We start from the raw sequence: 16834 nt of genomic DNA, 5'->3' as shown, positions 1-16834 counted from the left end.
GGATACTTCCCACCAACACCAACCTATCCGAACTCCGGAGATGGGAACTTTCTCTTCAATATATCCTCTCTTCCCGTTACCCACCAGGCCTCAATCTCCGCTAATTTCAAGTTGCCGCCACTCATACCTCACCTGTCATTCAACATCATCTTTGCCTCTTCACTTCCGCCTCGACTGACATCTGTGCCCAAACTCTTTGTCTTTAAATATGTCTGCTTGTGTCTGTATATGTGTGGATGGATATGTGTATGTGTGCGAGTGTATACCTGTCCTTTTTTCCCCCTAAGGTAAGTCTTTCCGCTCCCGGGATTGGAATGACTCCTTACCCTCTCCCTTAAAACCCACATCCTTTCGTCTTTCCCTCTCCTTCCCCTCTTTCCTGATGAGGCAACAGTTTGTTGCGAAAGCTTGAATTTTGTGTGTGTGTGTTTGTGTGTCTATCGACCTGCCAGCGCTTTCGTTCGGTAAGTCACATCATCTTTGTTTTTAGATATATTTTTCCCACGTGGAATGTTTCCCTCTATTATATTGATATCATGTATGTATTTATTCACACAAAGGAACAGGAAGAAGTTAGATGATGAAGCAGGTGAATATTGGCATTCTTTTTCTGTGTCAAGTAATCAACTGTTTCAAGTATTGCGTAACAGCTGGCATTATGTTGATTTTTCTGATTTGATCAATGTCTTCTGGACAACAAATTGTGTACCATTCAGTATTAACTGTTCTTCAATCCAGTAAATCTGCAGGTGCAAAACTATCCAACGTACCCAAAGAAACGTGATCATTTTCTTCTAAGTGATTTGCTAGTGAACCACTTTCGTTGGGTTAACTTCACCTTGGAACACTGTTTAGTTTCTAGCTTGTACAAATATGTCCAAGTTTCATCTTCCATAGTGATGATGTATAGATTTTGAATTTGCTGAATCACATTTTTCAAGCACTTTGTTACTCTAGTTGACATTATCCTGTGTTTCACCTTCGGTCAAATTGGGTGGAATCCATCAGGAACAGATCTTGTCTACAGCTAAATGTCCATGCAAAATTGAATATACTGCAGCCTTTACTGTACCAATAAAACCTCTTTTTTATGGTATGTCACATGCCAATCCTCTTCAGTTATGTTACGGTTTCTATACATTTTGGTAAAACTGCTTTTAGTAGACTTTTACAAAATTTGTCACTGACAAAAGTATGAACGCAACAAAATTCTGCAAACTTAGATTTCTATGAAGGAGATTGATTACAAAAAGCAAAATCAAGCAATTTGACACATTGTGGTTGATTAAGCCTATAAAAAAAATTAAAAATCACCCAGTGAAAAATGCGCATAAAATTTCTATGTTTTGCACACCATGGTTTCTTCAAATGCTCCGTGTAAACGTACTACTCAAACAACTTCTGAACTTCCATAGTTTAAGAATTAAAAAAAATTGAAACACTAGTAATGGTAGCCTCAACACAGTTTGGGACTGTACTGTACAAGTCCTGAAAGATGAAGTTTAGAGTTTCTGCAGGAGAGTTTTGTTGACTGGATTGGAGAAGAAAGCTTACAGTTTAACATTCAGTCAACATTAAGTTCATTAAACCTGAACTATGAGATAAGACTGGATAAAGCTGGGGAGGGGGGGGGGGGTGTACATTTAATTGTGGGGCCTAGTGAAAGGAAACTATCCAGGCATTCACCTGAGGCAATGTAAGAAAACCACAGATAAATAACGTGAGAATTGGTACAAGAAAAAATCCTTTGAATCACTTCACTTGGTTAACTTACATTAAAAGAACGCTGCTTGAGAAGAGATTAGTCTGTTGCACAAGTCGAACCAAGTTGTGAATCACTCTGAGATGATGCACTAGCATGGAAAATCCACATTAGAATTTGGCAACTACTTACTGTCATTTTTTTCTTTCATCTTGTTTCTTTCTTTAAATTATTATTTTTTGAATTTAAAGATTGCTCTTTGTTGCTTAGCCACCTTCAGTTTGTAACATCTAAAGTATGCTAAAAGGTAACATATATTTTACATATATAATTTTTGCGACTTCATGGTGCCATATAAACCTTTATTTTAAATAATCTGACGTAATAACGCAATGACACTAATGAGTAATGATGTAATATAACATGCAGATTTGGAAATTTTGTTTGGTATTCAATAAATTTGGTAATTGAAGAATAAATTTGCAGTGGATTATTTCTTAAGCAGAACTGAAAATGCTTAGATTTGATACCACCATGTTTCTCCTGAACTTATGAACTACAGAGTGTACATTGTTACTATTAATGTTGTTTTTTTTCAGAAGAAACAAATATTTATTTTTTCTTTCAGGCATTTATTTTGCTGAACACTCCTCAAAAAGCAATCAGTATGTTTATGGGATTGGAGGTGGTATTGGATGTCCAGTACACAAAGACAGATCCTGTTATATTTGCCACAGGTAAAATCAAACAATTTTTTTAGTTTTTGAAAACTGCAGCCTGATCTTTGTCTGTAGCTGAGCACAGCATAACAAAATTTTCAATATCATGTATTGAGCTGTGTTATGGGTGTACTTAACATTATTCTAGTTGACTGTTTCCATAACAGATTAATTCCATCTTTCGTGATCTGAGAGATATTTGGAACTGAAGCACACACAACAAAAAATCAGATTTTAAGAGTAAAAATCTCCTTCCTAATTTACAAGTTCAGTGAAATTTAAATTAGAAATCAAAATGACACAGTAAGAGTATTTTAAATGAACCATTACTTCCTACCATCTGTTAACGCTTGAACTGAATTTTGCATTAGTTTCATCTTCACCATTGTTAACTTGAGTAATGCTAACAAAACCACTCACATTTGGGAATAGAAGTCCCTTCATGCAGCAAAAGTGAGAAAAAATGCAGGTTAACTATTTAGTGATTTTGTAGTAAATTCACCTTTGATATGTGGTCAGAGGAGACAATAAGACTCTGTACACTGAGAACTTTTAACTGTTTTCCCTTCAAGATGAATAAATCTTTCACCTATTACCAAAGATTTCCATGGAGGGGAACATTAAATGAGTCTATAACTAATTTTTCTTAGCGCTTGGCATAATTTAGCGCTTGGCATAATTATGCTGCCCACATTTACAGTTCGCCTCGCCGTCCAAATTACCGTCTCCTTATCCACAACATGGCACTCCATCTCCAAAAAAGGCAGCCCAGAAGTGGGAATCCCCTCGCCGCCCATGTCCAGTTGCTTGTTAATGAACTGGACACTTTCTCTCTACCACCTTCACTACGGCTCCACTTTTGTACATCTCTATGGTCCATAACTTGGCCACGGCTTCGGCTGGACCTATTGCAAGGCCCCAAAGGCTCAGTTCCATCTGAGGCCCTCCACTGACACTTGCTCTCCCTTCTCAGTGAGTTTAAGGGCTCAGAAATGTCCTACACAGGCGGACTAATGGTTGACCGTCTTGTTGGTTTTGCTTATGCTCACTGGCAATACTGAACAGCGCTCCTTGCCAGATGGCTGCAGTGCTTTCACTGTAGAGTTGGTTGCCATCTGTCACACTGTTCAGCATATCTGTTCCTGTGCCGGTGAGTCCTTCGTCGTCTGTAGTGACTCCTTAAGCAGCCTACAGGCTCTCAACCAGTGCTTTTTGTAATAACTATCCAGCAGTCCTTGTGCCTTCTGCAACAGTGAAGGTTCTGTGACCTTCATTTGGACCCCAGGGCATGTCGGGATACTGGGCAGTGAACTTGCTGACCGGATGGCCAAACAGGCTACCAGTAAACCAGCTCTGGAAATTGGCCTGACGGAGACCAATTTGTGGTTGGTATTCCGCCACCAAGTTTTCGTAATCTGGGATACTGAATGGCGCACCCTCAGTACACTAAATAAACTCCGTGTTGTCAACGAGACAACAAATGTCATCCATGCAAACCACTCTCAGGGGATCTGTTGTACGTTTCTGGCTCGGCATTGGTCAAGTTTTACATTTCGTTTTATTCATGAGGGGAGGGGGTTGTCATACCATCTAAGGATGGGGGTCTGGCCTTATCTCTGAGGCCTCCACCCTCCCTGCGATTTAACACTCTGTCACCCGTTCTTTGCGTTTCGTTTACCTTGTTGTTCATCTTGCCTTGTCTTTTTGGGCTGGACATTTTAGTGTGTTGCAGAGTGCTGGCTCATCCCCTTTTATTCTTCTGATCAGCTAGCCCAGACCATCTACTCTATGGTTTTAATACCTTCCTCTGCTTTTCTTTGTGGTGTACCTTTTCCCCCCTTTTTTGTTCATTTCTTTCATTTTCTGTTTCATTGTGGTTTCCCATTCCTTTTAACCCCTTTTTAATTTTCCAAACTAAATTTCGGTGTTGTTTTACCTTGAGCCTTGTTTGCGTCAGGAAAAAGGGACTGATGACCCTGTAGTTTGGACCCATTATACCACAAACAAACAAACAACCCCCCCCCCCCCCCACACACACACACACACACCTGCACAGCTACATTATGCTGGCCGAGTACTCATTGTTGGGACTAACATTTCTACTGATCAAGGATGTTATTACCTTTACTCGTAAGTTACTTACTTTCTGCCAGAACTTTCCATATGACATTTTAATTTAGTTTTACAAGTGAGGGTGCCCAAGAACTCAGCGACACAAGATGACAGCCTGGATATACTTTGGACAATTATTAGTGCCAAAGGGGAAGGAGGGAGGAGTGGTAAAAGAATGGAAGAGGACAGTTGTAAAATATAATACCAGATCACAAATAAAAATAAATGTAAAATAGGGAGTTATGCTGCAACGACATAAATGGAGGAAAGCAGATGAAAAGCAAATAGTCAACTATTAAATAGTCACCTTAAATTGTTAACAGGTGGCTTAAATCAAGCCCACACTGTAAACTGAGCTCTTATCTGTGAAATTCTGATGTACCAATTCTGAACCAAACAATCCAGGCTGTAAAGCAGCTACATAGCTCATTGTCTTGCATGGCATAAGGAACTGAGCCAAACTTAACAATGTGTTATGCACATTCATCCATACTTCTGCCAGTATAGAAAACTAAGCAATGGTTGTAATGCCTCCTATCCCCTTTTTTTAAGAAATATGTGCTTGGCTATTAATAGTAGTAGTTTAAGAAAGACATACATAAATAATTGTCACTAAGTGATTACCTGATTGTTCATCTTTCTGGAATTTCAACTCTGTGTTCAGAACTCTCTCAAAATGTAAGGGGAAGTTAATGCTAACTGAAGTTAGAAAGACATTATGCAGCCAAGTACCAGTGGCAGCAGTGGACCATATGTAGCCCAATGAGTGTTGAAATTGTGGGGTTTAGTAGCAGTACTAAGGTGCACATTGACCAGTTAAGACTCAAATGGAAATTGTGCATTAATAGTGGGAGGGTAAAGGATGCGCCATTTGAAACAATAACTTTAAGTGTTGTAATACGAGGAGCAAATGCGTAAGTACCCTTGTTTTTTTACTGGTTTGTATCATAGGTGATTCACACTTAAGCTGGTTAACAAACTTCTAATACATATGCCAGCGCACTTTATAATAATCTGTATGTGTGTTTGTAGTATAACAGTTGATAGGCAACACTATCCCTAAACTTGAAGTCGACTAGAGCCTTTATGCTTGTCTTGTAAGTACTGATAGGATCTGCATCCTCATTTACTTGCACACTTTTCACATAGTAATTAGATGTGTGTGTATGCCACACTACCTCTACTTGCAGTAAAGAACATTTGACACACTCCTTTTATTTCTCTTTTTTCATCTCGCAACATTTTTCCTTCCTTTTAACTATTTTTAAAAATATAACCATTTATCATATGCAGATAAGCTGCAAATAATTTTAGTTATTTTATGTTGTATAAACTATCATAGTCTGGTCCTTGTAGTGAGAAGTATTAATTATTTTTGCAGCTGACTAACAAGTCAGGATATCCAAAATTGTAAGCAATCTTTAATCAATTATTCCATCGGCTATGTGATTACACTAATGGCTCTACGTGCTCTGCTTTTGCTTTTATCGCATTACGCCCATTTCTTTTTGACTGAGACAATGACTTCAAATATCCATTTAGCCGCTTACTGAACACACACAATAATAGGTAGACACATTTTACTTTCCATTTTTGTATGTGTCTTCAGTCAATTTTTGATCACTTTCACTCCAAGGATCCTGTTCTTTTGTAGTTATTCATGTTACCAATATTCACTGTTTTAATTGTGCACTCTGGAAGCTGATAAATTAGTATATTGGTAATTATGAAAGGATAGATTGCTACTCACTGTGAAGATGAGTTGTCGGCAGACACAGTGAAATGACTGCTACACACTAAGCTTTTTGGCCAAAGCCTTCTTCAGAACAGAAAGAAAAACACACACACACACACACACACACACACACACACACACACACACACACACACACACGTGCACCTCATGCACACAACTGCTATCTTTGGCCACTTTGGCTGGACTGCAACTTCTGTTGAACGAAATCAGCAATTGGGAGTAGGATTTGGGGGGGGGGGGGGGGGGGCACACAGAACAGAATGGGGAAAAAAACTAGTGAGTCCGTTGGCAGGGGAGCCTGTAGTGCATCTGCAGAACTTGAGAAACTCCACTAAGTTCGCACATGCTCCTACATGTTGAAGCAAGTAAGTTTTGTGTTGTTGCTCTCTATTTTCAAGTTCTATCAAGGATATTTTTTCTCCTTGATGTTGATAGTGCCAAGCTGTGCTGTGGCTCTGTATGAAAACTTATCATCTGAAGACTAAAGGGAGTAGTACTGCCTACCATAAGTTCCCAAAAGATCCTGAACGGGATTCATGGATGTAGAAGAAATTATAGTATTAACATTAACAGTGCTACTATCTGTAGCATGCATTTTGAAGTCAAAAACTGTTTACGCAATCGCCAAGCCGAGTTAATGAAACTTCAGCTAAAGGTCATGTTAAAGCTGACTGCAATTCCTGTGCTGGAACTTATTAAAGCCAGTCATGCTGCTGCTTCATTTTCTGTCCAGTGAAATGACAGAAGGAAAGATCATGAAACATGTTAACGCGCACTGAGCACACTAGCTGCATTGTCAATGGGAGGGGGGAGGGGCAAAAGCACAGGAACGAAAAAAGGCTGTATTGGGGATGAAATGAAAAGACTTGATAAAAAATTATCATTGCTGAGAGAAAAAAAAAATTGCATTTAATAGCTGAAAACCGTGCGCTGAGAACAAAAAACAAAATTGTGGCGTATGCATTAAACAGGCAGAAGAAGCAATGCCAAAGGCTTTAGAATAGACAAAGTGCTAAAGTGACAACTAAAGTTTACAAAGTTTTAGAAAAAGTATTTAGGACACACAAATTAAATGTCTTGTGAAATCCAAGAAGAGCACCCTTGGGAGTCAGGAAGATATAAGCAAAGCCTTGCTCCTGTGCTCTCTGTTCAGAAAAACATGTATCAGAAACATAATGAGAATACCATTACTGGGATTTTCTGTGTTAAAAAATGAATTCTTTCCACTGTGTTCCTGTCTTTTAGACTGATGTGTTGTATTTGATGAGTAAGCAAGGAACAAGCTTAAGTGAAACGGAGTGTGTCTGTTTTACGCTTTGATGAAATGAATGTAGACAGTCGCATATGCTACGACTAAGAAACGGGCGTCATATAGGGATGACATAGCCAGATAAAGGTTGTTATGGCATGTGGGTTATGTGGAACCTGGAAGCAGCCTGTATATTATAATTTTGATGCTGTGACGAATTGGGATTTACTGGTCAGTATCATCAGAAAGATGCATAAAGCAGGATTTGTCTTAATTGGTATCGTATTTGATTTGGTGGCTAAAAATGGGAAAGTGTGGAAGGAATTCTGCATTGACTAAACAAAACATGTTTAGGTATCAGCTGATGTACCATATGTGGTGAAACTTTTGAGAAACTCTTCTTGGGTGGTGGTTTTTCATTAAGTGATGGAAAAGCAATAACGAAACACATAATTGAGCAGCTGTTGTTGGAAGATGATGGAGAACTGAAACTACGTTATATACTTACTGCACATCATTTGACAGTTTCCAGAACAGATTGACAGGGCATTCATCTTGTTTGCAGGCTCCTTTCCAGTTTATTTTGTAATGCCTGAAGAAAAAGACGCTGCAGTATTCTTCAGGTTGGTAAACAATGCTTTTTGAATTATGAATTAGACAGTAGCTGTTGGCAAATAACCAATTTCAGTGCCTTTGGATTGTATGTGGAGAAATGAGGAAGTTCTTCGAGGATTCTATTCCATCTGTGAAAGAAATGAGAGTAGGAAATCATAAGACCTTACTCCCTTTCCAAAAGGAATTACTCACCTTGTTATGGTCAGTGCTTTTTTTTTTTTTTTTTTTTTTTTTTTGCTGACTTAAAACATGGCTACAGTTTGAAGTAAATATTGACCTCAACGTTCAACAAAGACTGCCTTGAAAACTTGTTTCTCCAGATGAGAGCAATTGGCAGGGCCTATTATTATCATTCCTTACCAATGGAATTCAAAGTGGTTTGTGTATCTTAGTTATGAACAGAAATATAGGTGACATTTGGTTATGCAATTCTTTACCAGTTACCGCAGAAACTAATACAAACTATCTGACTTACAAGTTGTTTACAGGACTTGTGCCAAGCATTGAGGAAGCGTTATCAATTATTAAAAGTGAGCAATAAATGAGGGACATTATACTAGTTGATAAAATTGTTTCACCTTTGATAGAGGCTTCAGAGTGTCCTCTTGAAAGTCTCCGGTACGTCACTGGATATATTGCTTTCAGGTGTGCCTCTATAGGCAAGACACTTGGCCATCCTAGTGGCAACGTAACAGAAGTGTCGAAAAATCTCGGTGGATTGGGAAAGTATCTCAAGGAGGCTTAATCATCCCTTCAGTTGAGTGGTTTGAAGTTATTAAGGACTTAGAGGTGGTATTTTTGAATTTTCATGGGAGCAGTCTGTGTAAAGACAACAATATGGTTAGAAACCTGACAAGACTTTTAACTGGGAAGTTTCCAACTGTTTCTCAAAAGGTCATCACAGTGTTTGCTAAAACCAGAACATTAATCCGGATAAGGCACCTCAACACATCAGTAAAGCCACAGAAGGCTAAATAGCAGAAAACAGCACGCAAATAGAGAGCTTCTGCAGTTTACTCCAAATCGGATTAAGGCACTGGAATTATTCTTAAAAATGTTAAAAGTGAGGAAATTAATCCCCTAGATTCAGTATTATCATGCTTAGTAATGTGTCAAGTACCTGGATGTAGTGTTTCATAATATCTGCATGAAAAAGACGTTATAGGACGGGGAAAAGGGGGGGGGGGGGGGGACGTAAGTTATCATATGTTGAATGTTGAGGCTGGGATAATTTCAGGAATGGAGAATGTGTTGTAAGGATAACACCCATCTGCCGACTGTGACGAACAGAATGGGTTTACTAAACAGAAAGCTTGTGATTGTTGCATTTCCAGTACTATTGAAAACTGTACAATGTATAAAAACAGACTTAAGGGTGCCAGGTTGATTATCAACTAATAGAAAATATGGAACAGCAGAGTATAAATTTAGGGGGATCCACAGATCTATAGTTTCACTTTTGTCAGTTCTAGAAGGACGGTGTAGAGTTTAATAGTCATAGTAAGTCCGTGTACAGGTAAGCTTCTATTGAACCCATGACTCATATCGCCCTTCAGTTTTCATAAATTAATGTTAGTTTGAGCAGAATAGTGCCATACACAAATGTGAGAATACGTCTTGTGCTGCTGCTGCTGTGTCTCAAGAGTGATGTCACGTTCTATGTAGTACCCTCGGTGCGTTGGCAGAGGACGACACACAATGAGGATAAGGGTACATGATTTGGGGAATGTTATAGGACGGGGCGGGGGGGGGGGGGGGGGGTGAAATTGTTGGATGGATGGTGTGGGAACAGTAGGTTATCATATGTTGAGGCCGAGATAATTTTGGGAATGGAGAAAGTGTTGTAAGGATAACTCCCATCTGCACAGTTCAAAAAAGCTGCTGATGGAGCAGAGGATCCAGATGCTCACTACCTGAGCTGTTTGAATCCTCCCCTCCACCACTAGATTTTCTGAATTGTACAGATGGGAGTTACACTTAAAACAAATTCTCTGCTCCTGAAATTATCCTGGCCTCAACCTACAATAACCTACTGTTTGAAGCCTTCGACTCAACAGTTTCCAACTCCTCTGGCCTATAACCTCCTCCCAATTCATGTCTCCTCACCCTCATTGTGTGCCACCCTCTATCAGTGTGTCCACCAGTTTTTTCTCCCTTCTCTGCTGGCCCGCCGCCCCTCCTCACAGCCTCCAAATGATACCCCTGGCAGCCCTGTCATGCCGCCTTCTAGGCCCTGTATGCTCTGCCAGATAGTGCTCTTCTCTTCCTGTACACATACTCCGCTACCCCCACCCCCTCCCCCTTCCTACCCTACTCCAGATTGCTGCTTTCATTATGCACAAGTTGCAGTCCAGCCATAGCAGCCAGAGAGAGTGGTCACACATGCATGAGGTGTGCCTTCTTGTGTGAATGTGTGTGTGATTTCCTTTCTTTTATGAAGAAGACTTTGGGCAAAAGCTCAGTGTGTAGCAGACATTTAATTGTGCCTGTCTGCAAGTCAATGTGTTAGCTTTACATTGAGTAGCTATCGATCCTTTCATAATTGTTGATGTTCCAATCTGGACTTTCCATTGTTTAATATATTGGTAACACCTACTGGTGGTGCTACTTGGCCTAGTGTCACTACATAATTGTTCAACACACACTGCAGATGGCTCTGATGTGACGTTACTACTCTATTCATGCACTGGTGTCTAGATATATTACACAGGTCTAGATATATTACACAGTTCAGCCCCTGTTTTGAGTTTGTGAGAGACCATTCATGTTTGCGTGGCAGTGGTGCATGAATGAAACAACTTTTATATTCCAGATAAAAAATGCTTTCGCAAGTCCAGAAGTGTGTGACACACATAGAAGTTACTTTGTTATGCAGATATGATGCAATTTTCTATTTTTAGAAATATTTATTCTGGTTGTGGACTACAGTAAAATGTTGTCACCATTAATTGGAATGAATATAGAAAAATTTTGTGGAATACTGGGAATTTGGCTGTGACTATGTCACAAAACGTGTAATTTTGCATTCTTCTCTAGGATGAGGTCTAAACTGGTGTAGTCTGTTAAAGGACAACAGAAATACAAATTAAGAAAATTTTTATAATTCGCACTGAGACAGTAAAGCTATTTAGGAGGTGCAGCTACCAATATTCACTATAGAAATGATTTAAACAGAAAGCAGTAATCCTAGCTTTCAGAACAGTAGAATCCTTTATCAAGGGGGACTGTGGGATTGGTTGAGGAAAGGTTGAAAAGAGGGGGGAAGAGGAAGGAGGCAGGTGGTGCAAACACTAGACTGAGGGCGACTTGCCTGTTAAGAGGAAAGAGGAGGGAAAAGTGTCAAGAAAGTAAGAGTTCACAGATTGTATAATAGTAAGCACTCTGCCAATTTAATACATTAGTATTTCAATTGGTGGTAGTGGTTTTCGTGCCTCCTGAAGATTATTTCTTTCCATTAGGAAGTGATACAAATGTACATGACTTGAAATTTTGTTTCAGAAGTTACGGCCATTGTTGCTTTACTCATTACACTGTCATAATCTTCACATGAAAATGAATTTGCTGTCTGGTAATAGACCCTCTGCAACTGCTGAAGGCATTTGAAACATCATGTAATGTTAAATTATCTCTTACAATTCCTGAAGAAAACACACCATTTGTATGCAGTAGATAAACACTTGTGCTTTCATATAGACAAAGGTAGTGGCAGGTGAAATTCAACAAAGTTACTTTTATTAACTGAAATAAATTGAATTACTTTAGAATGGCTTGCATGTGTATTTACACATTTATTTTTCTAATGTGCCATTTGCTACATGATTTTGTTGTACAGTTTTATTTTGTTTGACATGAATGTATGATAGAAATCATTATCACCATTTTCATTGTTGTCATTCATTTTTCATCCATTTTGGGGGGTATAGGTCTCTTCCAGACTTTCCCCGTACAAAGTATCTTTGTCATCAGCCCAGCCTCCATTGGATCATCCACTAGGTCTTTCCTTAACAGGAAGCACCCAACCCAGAATATGTCTGATATGCTCATCTTTATCCAGATTCAATTTTCTTGTGCGTAGCCACACATTTTCGTAAGAATTTTCCACTCCTGTTTTTCAGTTTCTGAAAGTTTCAGAGCACCTTTCTACAATCGTGGTCTCTAATGTATATTGAGCTTCCAGTAAAAGAACTGTTTTCTAATGTCACAATTGCACATTGTGCAATATTACTCTTTTGTTAGAGTGGTTCCACGTGATTTTGAATGCTGTTTGAAGTTTTGAGGACTCGCTCTACTGTCCAGCTGTGATGGTAGTACGATATGTACAAGTTAATTGAAGAAAGGTACCCATAAAATCATCCCATAAGCCATCTATATTGAAACTTCCCTTCTATTTTGATGCATTATCAGAAAAAATAAATCTTCTACATTAAGCCCAGTAATATAGTAATAAATTAACCTCATGCACACACAACCACCAACTATAGCATATCAAGCTGGAATGCAACTATCACATGGGATGCAAGCAGCAATCTGGAGGGGGCGGGGAAGGGAAAGGAAGGGATAGTAGTGTATGAATGGTGTGAGGGACAAATACTGTCTGGTGGAGTGTGCAGGGAGTAGACTGCCGACAGGTGCAGCATCAGGAGGTTGTGAGGCAGGCAAAAAAGGAACAAAAAAGGAGAGGAGCAGGGAAAGATGGCAGGATTCTTTGCCAGAGAGCAGCAAATAAATAGGGTGAGAGATGAAAATGGGGAGGAGACGACATGACAGAGGGGTTGAAATTTGATGGGTGCAGAGTGTGGGCACATTTTATTGCCATAGATTGAGGCTGGGATGATTAGGCGAGCAGGGAATGTGGTATAAGGATAACTCCTATCTGTGCAGTTCAGAAAAGCTGCTGGCGGAGGGAAGGATCCAGATGGCTCGGGTAGTGAAGCAGCCATTGAAATCAAGTGTGTTATGTTCTGCTTCTTGTTTTGCCACTGAGTGGTCTACTTTGCTCTTGGCCATAGTCAGGTGGTGGTCGTTCATCCTGATGGCCAGCTGGTTGGCAGTGATACCAATATAAAAAGCTGTGCAATGATTGCAGCAGAGCTGCTAACTCTTGAAAGTTTTTCAAAAGAAAGCATTGTCATAACTTCAAAGTTCTCTTCTGAGCACTGCCTTCAGCACAACACACATCATTATAAATGACCACATTTCCTGCTGACACAGAAATTTGCTGTTCTACTAAATTATGAATGGGTTTGAAGTTTCCTTCATGCCTTGCTGATGTATTTATCCCATCATTTCTCTCGAAAGATTCCTGCCTTTATTACCAAAAATTATTTTGCCTACAATAATGAAGTAATCTGCAAACTTGTTTGTAACGTAGAATAGAGTTAATAGTTTTATCAGATGAGGTCACGTTTTTGATATTTTTGGCACAACAAATCATATCAAACATGACGTGGTGTGGAATGAATTGTAAAGTGGTTCATCAGTCAAACTGTATTTTTTGTAATACATAAGAATAAATATGAAGACCACCAAACACTAAAATTTAGCTTCACAAAAATGACTTGGTACCTGTTCAGGTTGATTCAGTCAGCTAATCACAGCACTGGAAAAATGATGTCATGCAAAAGTGTTTCTGTCCATAAAGCAGAACACTGAGTATGTTTATTCCAATACTCATTCAGTATAATTTTTGCTTTGAGGGAAATTCAAACAGTAAAGGGACCTTTGAGAAAGGGAGTATTTACTGTAATGATAGAAAACTGAAACATACATCATTTTTCTACATAACCTCCCTTCACTTCAATGCACTTTGTCTGATGTTTCACAAGTTTTTTGATTCTGTCCAAAAAAACAGTTTTTTGGTTCCACCTGGAATCAATTTTGCACTGCATCAATGACTTCTGCATCAGTTGCCAATCTTCTTCCCCTTAGTGTGTTCTTCAGTGGTCCAGACGTGTGGTAATCACTTGGAGCCAGTGTGGACTTTATGTGGGAGTTTCTGCAGTTCGAATTCCAACTCCTTTATCGTCTCAGACGTCCATTTGGCAGGATGTGGCCAAGTATCATCCACTTAAAGGATGACATATTTTCATAGTTTTCCACAGCGTTTGGATACGATCGCAGGTTTCAGTTTAATTCGCAACGCATCACAATAATTCTCACTGTTCACAGTTTCACCTCTTGGGGCGAAATGAATTGCTACCACACCTTCCATGTACTATAAATAGTGTTAGCATAATATTACCAGCTAATGGTTGATGTTTAAATTTCTTAATTTCTGGTGATGGGTGTTTACAAACAATGCCTGCAGCTTTATTTTCTGGTTCATAATGCTGTAATAATCCATTTCCGTCTTGATGATAATGGGCCAAATGTTTGTAAGAGATATCCATACTTTTCGCCTTATTCTGCACTGACAATTCCTTCAGTACCCGCCTTCCACACACTCTCCGAAAATTTAGCCTGCCGTATGAGATGGAATATGCTGAACCATGACTGATATGTAAAATATTGGCAATTTCGTCCACTGTGTTTCATCTGTTTTCCATTACCATATCCTCAATGACTTCCAAATTGTCTGCAGTTGTTGACGACCATGGCCTGCCCGATCTTTTCTCTTCACATAGAGAAGTTCTTCCCCATTTAAAGCACTTTATCCATTCATAGATCTTGCTTCACAATAAACAGCTGTCATCATACTGTGCTTGCATTCAACGAATAATTTCTGCAGGTTCAACACTTTCTGCCACCAAAAAGTGAATCACTGCCCCTATTTCCTCCTTGGTGCAGATCGACTATGGAGCTGCCATGCTTCTCGGTCTGTTACAGTATGATGACTAATGTGGGAATAAGAGTGATACAGTGTGTGGAATTGTTGCAGATGGCAGTACTATAGCACTGGATACTAACAGTGTTACAAAGCCCTAAGCAAGAAATTGTGAAAGTCCCTTTACCTTTTGACTTGCCTCATACTTTGAGAATGAAGCTGGTGTTGACTGGCTAATCTGCTGTGTATCTGAAGTTTTGGGTTAGGTTGAAAAGTGATAAATTGGCTGTGGTTAGACAAAGCCAATAAAAGTGATTCCATAAGAATCCATCCGTCGCCGTACTGTTGGTTCACAACAACATTGTGAATGAATTCATGAGGAGGAGGAGGAGGAGGAGGGCACACGGGGGCAGAGAAAGCAAGCTTCACCCGCTGACTCCAGCACATAGCAGCCGAGGAGAGGAAAGGCAGTCATAAAGTGACAACTGTGACGTTTTTTTGACGATTCATATCCAATGCTGCAAGTAGCTGATAGAAGCAGTCAAGCAGATGTTGATTTACATGTTTGCAGAGCTTAAGTTTGGTATTTCTACAACTGCATCTACATATGTAATCTGCAGGCCATCATAATATGTGTGGCAGAGGGTACAATGTACTATTGGTCATTTCTTTTCCTAGTCCACTCGCAGATGTAGTGAGGAAAAAACAAACTGTCTGTATGCCTCTGTACGAGCCCTAATTTCTCTTGTCTTGTCTTTAGACATTCCTTATGCGAAATGTAGATTGGTGGCAGTAGAATGGTTCTGCAGTCAGCTGCAAATACTGTTCTCCTAACTTTCTGAATGATGTTAAACAAAAAGAAAATCGGCTTCCCTCCAGGGATTCCTATTTAAGTTCATGAAGCATTTCCATCTCTGGTGTGTTGATTGAACATTCTGGTAACAAATCTAGCAGCAGGTTTTTTGAATTGCTTCCGTGTGCTTTATTCCAGCATGTTGGGACCAACAGGTGTAGCCTTGGGAGATGAGAAAAGGGAGGAGATGACAGGGCAGAGGGGGTGGAAACTGTTGGGTGGAGGGTGTGGGAACAGTATGTTACCATATGTTGAGGTCGGAATAATTACGGGATTGGAGAATGTGTTGTTAGGATAACTCCCATCTGCTTAGTTCAGAAAAGATGGTGGTTGAGGGAAGGATCCAGATGGCTTGGGTAGTGAAGCAGCCATTGAAATCAAGTGTGTTATGTTCGGCTGCATGTTGTGCCACAGCATGGTCTACTTTGCTCTCAGTTCGGTGGTAGCCATTCATCCTGGTGGACAGCTGGTTGGTTATCATACCAATATAAAAAGTTGTGCAATGATTGCAGCAAAGCTGATAAATAACACAGCTGCTTTCACAGATGTCACTGCCTCGCATGTTGTCGGATAAATCTGTCACAGGACTGGAATAGGAAGGTTTTGTACTTGGGTCTTCCACAGGGATATAATTATTATGGCAAGGGGCTGGGACCGAGAGTGGCGTAGGGATGTTTTGGAGGTTGGGCGGGTGATGGAACACCTCTTTAAGAGGGGTGGGAAGTATCTTGGATAGGATGCCTCTCATTTCAGGGCATGTGATAGGTAATCAAATCCCTGATGAAGGATGTAGTTGAGTTGTTCCAATGCATGTGGTACTGGCTGATGAAGGGGACACTCCTTTGTGGCTCGTTCTTGGGGCTGGTGGGAGGATTGGGGGTGTGAAGGGAAATCGCACGGGAGATCTGTTTGCGAACTAGGTCTGGGGGGCTAGTGCCTGTTTGTGAAGGCCTTGTTTGAGACCCTCAGCATACTGAGCAAGGGAGATTCATCACTGCAGATACCATCCTTGGGTGGCCAGCCAGTGTGGGAGGAATTTGTGCTGTGAAAGGGATGACAGCTGTC

At 39.9% G+C, this 16834-nt stretch overlaps 1 protein-coding gene and 1 non-coding gene across 5 annotated transcripts in view; both read left to right on the top strand.

Annotated features, from left to right (window-relative positions):
• The window catches only part of LOC126194647 (poly [ADP-ribose] polymerase tankyrase-like), a 282846-nt gene that overhangs the window by 243747 nt on the left and 22265 nt on the right, over window positions 1-16834 (top strand). For all 4 annotated transcript variants that reach the window (XM_049932830.1, XM_049932829.1, XM_049932828.1 and 1 more), the window contains exon 17: window positions 2331-2439. In XM_049932830.1, coding sequence (XP_049788787.1) covers window positions 2331-2439 — 109 coding nt within the window. The remainder of the gene's footprint in view (window positions 1-2330; window positions 2440-16834) is intronic.
• Window positions 2973-3092, top strand: LOC126196666 (U5 spliceosomal RNA). The gene has a single exon (XR_007539124.1). It is a non-coding gene; the product is annotated as a U5 spliceosomal RNA (small nuclear RNA).

This window comes from Schistocerca nitens, chromosome 7, assembly GCF_023898315.1.
Source record: "Schistocerca nitens isolate TAMUIC-IGC-003100 chromosome 7, iqSchNite1.1, whole genome shotgun sequence".
NCBI classification, from domain to species: Eukaryota; Metazoa; Arthropoda; class Insecta; order Orthoptera; family Acrididae; genus Schistocerca; species Schistocerca nitens.
The sequence above is the reverse complement of the archived record's forward strand: the minus strand, read 5'-3'. Positions and strand labels throughout refer to the sequence as shown.